This window comes from Cyclopterus lumpus, chromosome 14 (genome assembly GCF_009769545.1).
Source record: "Cyclopterus lumpus isolate fCycLum1 chromosome 14, fCycLum1.pri, whole genome shotgun sequence".
Lineage (NCBI taxonomy): Eukaryota > Metazoa > Chordata > Actinopteri > Perciformes > Cyclopteridae > Cyclopterus > Cyclopterus lumpus.
This window is the reverse complement of record NC_046979.1, coordinates 1-9,992: the sequence shown is the minus strand read 5'-3', so window position 1 is coordinate 9,992 and position 9,992 is coordinate 1. Positions and strand designations below refer to the sequence as shown.

At 47.2% G+C, this 9,992-nt stretch overlaps 1 protein-coding gene across 1 annotated transcript; it reads left to right on the top strand.

Moving 5' to 3' along the window:
• Window positions 1-1,405: 1,405 nt before the first annotated feature.
• Window positions 1,406-7,448, top strand: pwwp2a (PWWP domain containing 2A). Its single transcript, XM_034550286.1, has 2 exons — window positions 1,406-2,219; window positions 4,468-7,448. The coding sequence occupies exons 1-2, from the start codon at window positions 1,471-1,473 to the stop codon at window positions 6,383-6,385; spliced, it is 2,667 nt and encodes an 888-aa protein (XP_034406177.1). The 5' UTR covers window positions 1,406-1,470; the 3' UTR covers window positions 6,386-7,448.
• The last annotated feature ends 2,544 nt before the right edge of the window (window positions 7,449-9,992 follow it).

The following is a 9,992-nucleotide window of genomic DNA, read 5'->3' as shown; positions in this document are numbered from 1 at the left end:
TCAGTCTGAATAAAGAGACTCCAATGTTTGATTATAGATTATTGATTAGATGAAAGTGATGTGTTTTCTTTCCAGAATTTAGTTTCTTTGATCTAAATGACAAATCAGTGACTAAAAACCAGTAACAGTGTAACACAAATAAAACTGATTAAGATCAGATCATTGTTGTCTTTGTTTCAGGCTGTATGAAGCTTCAGTCACATGACCTGAGTCACATGACCAAGTGCAGCTTTAGCTTCTTCTTGACTCACAGCATTCACAGTAGTGGCAGAAAGAAAAAAGGCCCTGTACTATGATCTTATACTTCAGTAAAAGTACTAATTCCACCCTATACTATGTCAGTGTCACTATGAGTTATAAGTTAATATCTAATATAAGTTGTCATTGTTTCCTCATATGACAATAATAATATAATATTCATGGGGTGAGGTTTGAGAGGTCTAACAACAAGGAAAGGTTTTTGCACATTAGTTCGTACCCCCCCCCCCCCCCCCCAAGTGATACAAGTCCCATCTAAAAAGAACAATATTATACATTTCCACTGTTATTACTCATAGTAAAAGTACACAAGTATTAGCATAAAAATAAACTTAAAGTAAAAGTATAGAAATCTTTAACAATAAGAACATCAATATATGTATTAACCACAAACAATATGAACATTAATATAAATTATATAGTTGCTGATGTTGCTCAACGTTTTGTTATCCCAAAAAATCTTGAATTGATTAGATTGTTTTATGTTTTACGAATTGCATTATAGAGAAATGCACCACAAAAAATATGCAGTCAAAAACATTTTTTAAGAAGGAAACAGATTTATAATAGTGTGGAATCTGATATTTGAGAAACAGTTATACGTTTATTTTATAAAAAAATAGTTTTAAAAAAACTCATAAAATTGAGGTTATTATTATTTCTGGTCTCGACACAACGAAATACATTAACTATTTACTGCATTTTATATGACTGGCATTTCATATATAATATATATATATATATATATATATATATATATATATATATTACATTACATGTGATTTAGCTGATGCTTTTATCCAAAGCGACTTACCAACCATGTTACATTCATACAGAGTAGACACAGCTACAGGGAACAATTCAGTGTCTTGCTCAAGGACACATCGACTAGGGCGGGGGATTGAACCGCCAACCCCCTGATTGAAAGACAGACCTGCTAACCACTGACCCACAATCCGAAGCTGATCAGCTGTTGATTGATCACACATCGATCGGTCCTGTAGGCTCAGTGTTTTTGTTTCTTGGTAAAGATTGACGCCTCCTGACGGCGGTCTAACGCGTGACGTACTCCGACTCATCGTCCAATCAGAGACGACGCTCTTCCACGTTTCATTTGAGTGACAGAGCTTCCTGCCAACGGCGGTGCGCCTGCGCAGGTGGCAGCGCTGTGGGGGGCGGGGCCAAGCGCCTCTCGGAGCACAGCGGAAGAAAATGGCGGCCGTGGCTGCAGAGCCAGCAGCTGCAGCGGTTCCGATCACAACAATAACCGCGGAGACGGACGACGAGGGCTCGGCAGAACCGGGTCCGCTTGGTCCTGGATTCTCAGGAGCCCCGCTGGAGACCGGCCCGGCCGTGGAGCCGGTCGTCCGCAGGGGGGAGGGTGGTGGGGAAGAGCGCCGCCATGTCAGGCCGGAGTCCGCGGCGGGAAACGCGCTCTCTGATGGCCCCGGTACCGACGACCGGACCGGTACCGGCCCTATGGACCGCTTTAGTCCCGGGGTTCCGGGAGACCCAGAGAGCGGGTACCGCAGCACCCTTGCGGACCCGCAGCCCGCAGCAGTATTTCTGCACTCCGTACCAGACTCCCCCCCCCTCACCGAGGCCGGTTTGTCTCTAGCGGAACCGGCGGAGCCGGACCGGGCCGAGACTGCGGACAGAGACCGGGGGTACAGAGTCCAACCGGAGCTAAGGCTATCGGTCCCGGAGACCGGGTCCGAGGAGCTCCCAGGCCTGCGGGACTCCTCCCCGCCCTCCCGTTCCCCGAGGAGTCGGCTGATGATGGAGAGACCCACCGGAGAGGACTCCTCTCGGCAGGAACCCGGTCTCGCCTCCGCGCAGGATTTGAGTCCCGGGTCTGAAGTCCGGGTCTCCCTGGACCACGTCATCGATGACGCGCTGGTGGTGTCCTTCCGGGTGGGGGAGCAGCTGTTCTCCGGGGTGCTGATGGACGTCTCCAGAAGGTGATTATATAATAATTATAAATTATATTTAAATATTATTATGTTAGTATATTATTATACTAATAATATATTATTATATTAACATCCTTATGTAATATTATATTAATAATATATTATTACTGTCTTCCACACAATTATTTAATTGTAAATAAAACTAAGAACCCCAAAATATTCATAAAACAGATTAAACATGGTTTACTTAGCAGTGTGTGTGTGTGTGTGTGTGTGTGTGTGTGTGTGTGTGTGTGTGTGTGTGTGTGTGTGTGTGTGTGTGTGTGTGTGTGTGTGTGTGTGTGTGTGTGTGTGTGTGTGTGTGTGTGTGTGTGTGTGTGTGTGTGTGTGTGTGTGTGTACCATATTAACAAAACTTTCAGAGGAGATCCTCAGCTAAACACACAGGATGAGAACCTGAGAGAGGAACCAGAGATCCTCACATGCTGTTTCTTAATACTAATAATATTCATAATATATATATATATATATATATATATTGAATATAGGGCTGCACGGTAGTGTAGTACACATTTACATTACATGTCATTTAGCTGACGCTTTTATCCAAAGCGACTTACAATAAGTGCATTAAACCATGAGTCCAAACTCAGAACAACAAGAATCAAGCAAGTACAATTTCTTCAATAAAGTTAAACTACAAAGTGCTATCAGTAAGAGACATTTAAGTGCTACTAAAGTGTTAAACTACAAAGTGCTATCAGTAAGAGACATTTAACAACTCCGACTGCCAGGAACCTCGGTGTGACACTCGACAGTCAACTCTCCCTGACTGCCAACATTACCACAACAACACGCTCCTGTAGGTACATGCTGTACAACATCAGGAGAATACGACCTCTTCTCACTCAGAAGGTGGCACAGGTTCTGGTCCAGGTTCTGGTCCAGGCTCTGGTCCAGGTTCTGGTCCAGGTCCTGGTCCAGGTTCTGGTCCAGGTTCTGGTCATCTCACCGTCTAGACTATTGTAACTCCCTCCTTCAGGTCTACCTGCTAATGCCATTCGACCTCTACAGCTCATCCAGAATGCAGCTGCCCGACTGGTCTTCAACCTCCCGAAATTTACCCACAATCCTCCGCTCCTCCTCGACCTTCACTGGTTACCGGTGGCCGTACCGTACTTGCGTACCGTGCTGCGAACAGATCGGGTCCGGTCTACATCCAGGACATGGTCTAACCTCACACCCCACCCCGTTCACTTCGCTCGGGTTCTGCCAATCAGCTTGTAGCTCCTTCACTTCGAGCTAAACACTCAACAAAGTCACGACTGTTTGCTGTGCTGGCTCCTCATTGGTGGAACGAGCTCCCCATTGACATCAGGACAGGAAGTCTCTACAGACTAAAAACACATCTTAGTGACTATACCTTGAATAGGGACGGTAGAGCCGTAGTAGCACTTTGGTAGCACTTAAATGTCTCTTACTGATAGCACTCTGTAGTTTAACACTTTAGTAGCACTTAAATGTCTCTTACTGATAGCACTCTGTCGTTTATCACTTTAGTAGCACTTAAATGTCTCTTACTGATAGCACTCTGTAGTTTAACGTTATTGAAGAAATTGTACTTTCTTGATTCTTGTTGTTCTGAGTTTGGACTCATGGTTTAATGCACTTATTGTAAGTCGCTTTGGATAAAAGCGTCAGCTAAATGACATGTAATGTAATTTAAGTGCTACCAAAGTGCTACTACGGCGCTACCTTCCCTATTCAAGGTATAGTCGAAAAAGATGTGTTTTGTAAAGGTATATGTATATATAATTTGCTGCTGCTTGGTGGTGTAGTGGCAGTTTGCACGTTTTCCCCGTAGCAGCGTGGGTAGTTTTCCCTGTGGCAGCGTGGGTACTCTCCACGTTCTCCTCGTGGCAGCGTGGGTTCTCTCCACGTTCTCCCCGTGGCAGCGTGGGTACTCTCCACGTTCTCCCCGTGGCAGCGTGGGTTCTCTCCACGTTCTCCTCGTGGCAGCGTGGGTTCTCTCCACGTTCTCCCCGTGGCAGCGTGGGTACTCTCCACGTTCTCCCCGTTGCAGCGTAGGTACTCTCCACGTTCTCCCTGTCGCTGCGTGGGTTCTCTCCACGTTCTCCCCGTCGCAGCGTGTGTTCCCTCTTTGTTCTCCAGTTCCTATCACAGTCCAAAGACATCCAGCTCAGGTTGACTCTAAACTGCCCATATATATCTGTGAATGGTAGTACGGCTCCTGTGTGTTTAGCCGAGTCTCTAAGGTTCTCATCCTGTGTGTTTAGGTTCGGCCCGTACGGGATCCCCATCACGGTGTTCCCCAGACGAGATGACCAGAGTCGCCCTGTGCAGTCACCGCCGGCGACCATCGTTGTCCCATCCAGCAAACAGGAAGATGTCCCCGTGACCCCGCCCCCTTCCCAGCCTCACCCCTGGACCTCCAAACCCCCGCCTCTATTCCAGGACGGGGCACCGTACCCGCCTCCTCTGTTCATCAGGGACACCTACAACCAGGCCTTACCTCAGCCGCTGCCACGCAAGATCAAACGGCCAAAGCGGCGCTACCGCTCTGAGGAGCCAACCTCCATCATGAACGCCATCAAGCTCCGCCCCCGACAGGTGCTCTGCGACAAGTGCAAAGGTGTGGTGGCGTCCGGTGGGCACAGGGAGTCCCGGCGGGGCCCGGGGGATCTGAGGGGTGAGGAGGCGTCGCGGCGGCGGCGGCGACCAGCTGAGGGACCGATATCCTCTGAGGTCAAACGACTAAGAAGTGATGACAAGGGAGGACGTTCTGCCGCAGACAGTCGCTCATCATCAGGGATACGTGTTTCATCTTCATCATCCTCTCGTCGTGTCCTTAGGGGCATGGCCTCATCTTCATCCTCACCGTCATCGTCGTCCAGCAGCATGTGTCTGAAGCTGAACCCGAAGAAGGTTCTGGCCAAAGGTTCGACTGTCGACTGCTCCGAAGCACGGCAGGTTCTTAAGAAGCTGGCGAGGAGTCCACAGCCGCTGCATCGCGGACCCAAAGACCAGTACCAGAATCAGGACCAGGGTCATACCCAGAACCAGGACCGCACCAAGGCCGTGACTCGAGCAGCAGCACTGCAGAACCACAACCAGAAGGTGCACTTCACTCGCCGCCTGCAGCATCTCAGTGGCTCCACCGTCAGCTCGAGCTCTCTCGTGGCGCTTCCACCCCGGATGCGCCTCAAACCCCAAAGGTATCGTACCGACGACAGCCAGGCGTCCTCTTCCTCGCCCCCCCCCAAACAAAGCGCTCGCTCATCGCCTCCCAAAATTGCTTCAAGCCCCGACCCAGAACCGCCCCAAGACCCATTACAAGACCCGTCACTGGACACGCCTCAAAACCTGCCCGAAGCCCCGCCCTCACCCTCAACCACAGCACATCCTCCAACGCCCCCTTCCACCTCCTGCACCTCCAGTTTGGAGATGCAGGAGGACCGCCCCCCGGGGGAGGAGGAAGCTGAGAAGAGAGAGAGGAGAGATGATGGGGAGGTAGTAGAGGCTCCTCCCCCCTGCTCCTCCACCTCCTACTCCTCCTTGGACTCCTCCCACTCAGAGTGCAGCTCCACAGAGACCTTTGACCTCCTCCCTCCAGGAGATCCGCCCTCCTCCTCTCACTCCGCCCCCCCTACTGCCTCCGTGTTAGGGTCTCTGTGTCCCTCCTCTTCTTCTCCCTCTACCCCCCCACCCCGAGCCGATGGCGAGGAGATGCAGACCGGTGGTGAGGAAGACCAAGAGGATGAAGGTGAACTGAAGAGGCGTCGCAAGTCTTCCACTTCCTCCTCGTCCTCCTCGTCCTCCTCGTCCTCGTCCGTCTTCTCCAAGTTGGTGTCCAAGTGTTCGCTCCCCGACGGTCGAATGGTGTGCGTTGGCGACATTGTCTGGGCGAAGATCTACGGCTTCCCCTGGTGGCCGGCGCGTGTGCTCGGAATCACCGTGTCGCGGCGAGGCGACACCGGGCTGGCGGTGCGGCAGGAGGCGCGGGTCTCCTGGTTCGGTTCCCCCACCACCTCCTTCCTGCCCCTCACCCAGCTGTCCCCCTTCCTGGAGAGCTTCCAGTCGCGCTTCGACAGGAAGAGGAAGGGGCCGTACCGCCGCGCCATCGCCGAGGCCGCTAGCGCCGCTAAACAGCTCACACCGGAAGTCCGGGCGCTGCTCACCCAGTTTGAGACGTAGCATCAGCTACTACTGCCTCCGCCTCCCTTCTTGTCATGCCCCCTAAACACATGCCCCGCCCCTCTGCCCCGCAAATTACAGGAATTGGGAGGAGCTTGTCCTCAGACTGTTACCTGTCTGTCAGAGACCGACGCAAAACGGCAGATGATGCTCAGGTTTCCTGTTCTGGGAGGAGGGGGCGGGGCTTAGTATTTACTTGTCAGTGTTCAGGGGGGCAGTGGGTAGGGCTTTTCTCTGTGGTGACCTCCCCCTCTCTTCACACAGGTCCTCAGTTTCAGGCAGGTGTCATGCTATATTCACACTACGAGCTCATTCATTGCCCACGTTGGCGTCGATGGCGTTTGAACGGTAGTGTGAACAAAGCATCGGTTCCACTCGCCTCACCTGATGTCATAGTGATGTCATCCGAAAACAGTTGTAAAGATAAACACCAAATGAGCCACGTGAAGGTTCTTGTGGGTTCTCCGGGTTCTGCTGAGGAGCGTCAGACAAAACTGTGGAACACAGAATGTTGTTCAAACTGAGGCCAGGGGTCTCAAACAGGGTCCAGAGTTGAGTCTGAGGGGTCTCAGGTTGATCAGGTGATAAATAGAGCAGTTGATGAATCGCATGTTCTCTGATTGGTCCCCGTAGTCCACGACATCAGGTCTCTGTAGTCCTGTATGGGATCAGGTCTCGGTAGTCCTGTATCTGATCGGGTCCCGTAGTCCTGTAATCAGACTCTTTGATCAGTTATCAAACAGTTTAGACTATCTGTTTGATACCCTGGAGCCTCAGTTCTTCAACATGAGACGGACAGAGAGACAGACAGGTAGTCAGACAGGTAGTACACACTGACTGTTGGACAGGAAGGCAGATCTGCTCTCACGATGATGATGATGATGATGATGACGATGATGATGATCGGACTCTTTTTACCGTCTGTTTGCAGATCAGAGATCCTGAACTAGAAACTTTTGGGTCAAAATAACGGAAACACAAATAATTGAATCCATCGAGTTGATTTGTGTCTGCTTTATTTTTCTTCTGGTGTTTTAAATCTATTAAAAAACTTTCAAACTTCTCTTTGAATCGTCGTCATTTGAATTCTCTTCTTCTGTTGTGGTCTTACTGAAGGAGTCACAGCGGCCTTCAGACTCTCACCTGCAAACAGATGTTTGGTAAACGGGTCTCGTTACTAATATCAGACTCACCTGAGATTCTACTTTGAGTAGAAATCAGAAATCAGAATGTTGAATAAAATCCAACATTTACACAATACCAGCGAGTACTGACGGTCAGGTACTGGATAAACACTGCAATATACACTCAGGTACTGGATAGATACTATATAACAATAGTACTGAATAAATACTGAACTATATAACAGAGCACTGAATAAATACTATATAACAGTACTGAATAAATACTAGATAGATATATACTTTATTAATCCCCAAGGGGAAATGTGTTGTCATAGTAGTGCCCAACACTTTACAGACACCAAATGGAATAAACTAAACACACAAAATAAAATATAAGAACCGGGATGACAGATATATATATATATATAACAGAGTACTGAATAAATACTATATAACAGAGTACTGAGTAAATACTGAACTATATAACTAATACTATAGTACTGGTTAATATTATAAAACCAGGTACTGTATAAGTATTATATAACAAAGTACTGAATAAATACTGTACTATATAACAAGAGTTATATGTTCACGTCTCACCCTTGTCTCATCCACGTCTCATCCTCTTCTCGTGATGAATGACCAATAATTAGCTGTTTCTTCACTCTAGCAAACAATACGGGAACCTGACAATGTCATCGACTTATTAATGATGAAACTGATGGATTTAAAACACGAGTGTCACGCCTTTGGGTTTTCGTTTGGTTTCCTGTTTTATTTTGAAGACCTTGTCTCTCGTGTCCTCTGTTTCCCTGCACTTCCTGCCCCTGTGATTGTCTGCCCTTTCCTTGATTGTTTCCTCCTGTGTCTAATCAACTGCACCTTCCCAGTGTATTTAAACCCTGTTTGTCTCCTGCCACATGGCCATTGTTCTGTTTATAGTCCTGAGTCATATATGTTTAATCCTGCATTTTCTGGCAGCTTTGTTTGGTAAGAATAAATAAACTATTTACTGCATTGTATATGACTGCATTTCATATATATATATATATATATATATATATATATATATATATTACATTACATGTCATTTAGCTGATGCTTTTATCCAAAGCGACTTACAACCATGTTACATTCATACACTGTAGACACAGCTACAGGGAACAAAGCAGGGTTAAGTGTCTTGCTCAAAGACACATCGACTAGGGCGGGGATTGACCTGCCAACCCCCTGATTGAAAGACGGACCTACTAACCACTGACCGCTGACCCACAGTCGCCACTCATGGGCCGAAGCTTCATGATGCTTACATTTTATTCATTTTAATTTAAAAATAGCAACATGCCCACAGTGCTGGGCTTATGAAAATACCCTTTCACAGGGCACAGATGAAGCTGGGGTAGAGAGAATATTTTTACGATGGTTATTATTACTATGTATACCGTATCAGCTCAAAATATTCCCAGACGGGAACATCTCCTCTTTCTTGCTGGTTCCATCGCAAAAAATGTAACAGGCTTGGTGAAAATAGCCATCTAATATAGATGTCAAATTTGGGTTTTAAAAAATGGCTGGACTGGCGACGCCCCTCACCCAGAATGTCTGCTTTTTTTCACACGTCAATCTCCACCTGCGCTATAAAAAAGCCTCTCAGACCCCTAAACTCTGCCTACTTAGACTTCCCGCCATTTTGAATTTTGTCCCACAATTGCGCACTTGTTCTACACGCTTCGTCCGATTCATACCAAACTTTTTGTCGATCATAATTAGAGCTATATCACCTACATTTTTGACAAGCTTTTTGATATCTTATTGTGTTTACGAGATATGGACCAATGAACCTCTCAGGGACTTGTCTTGTTTTTCAATGCCCATCACTTCAGAACTATTTGCACATTGCATCCTGTAAAATCACACAAAATCTTGAGGGAGTAAATTCCAATCAGTAATTGCATGAACAATATCTGTACAATGAGGTTTGATCTTGGGGTTGGAGGTATCAAGTGACCTAAACTAGCATTCCTTGTGTGATTATGTCTGTTACATGTGTATTGTAACTGTAGGAAGGGGCCTAATTGGCCTTAGCTGCAGGGGATCAGAGGTTGTTTGTCTCTTTTTTATATATATATATATATAATGTGTGCTCCATTCCTTGGTGCTGGGAAGGGGAAACCCGGGCGATGTGACTGGAGCATGTTACAACAACCTTTCTGAAAAACATGAGAAGGCTATAGTGAAGTTTAGTTTCCACTGAGAACCATGACAGGCGAGAGTGCATATATGCTGTATTAGTTCTTCTTGAGTGCTGATCTGGAACCAGTTGTAGTTTATTTCTGTCCTTAGCAGCTGCTGACCATATGAATGGACAGTATAGAAGGTGACAAGACTGTGTGATAACAAGAGAGAAGTTACACTTTGGACCTCAGTGATAATCAATAACCAATAATCACTCGTGGTGAACGGCTGTCTCAGTGAGAGTAAGT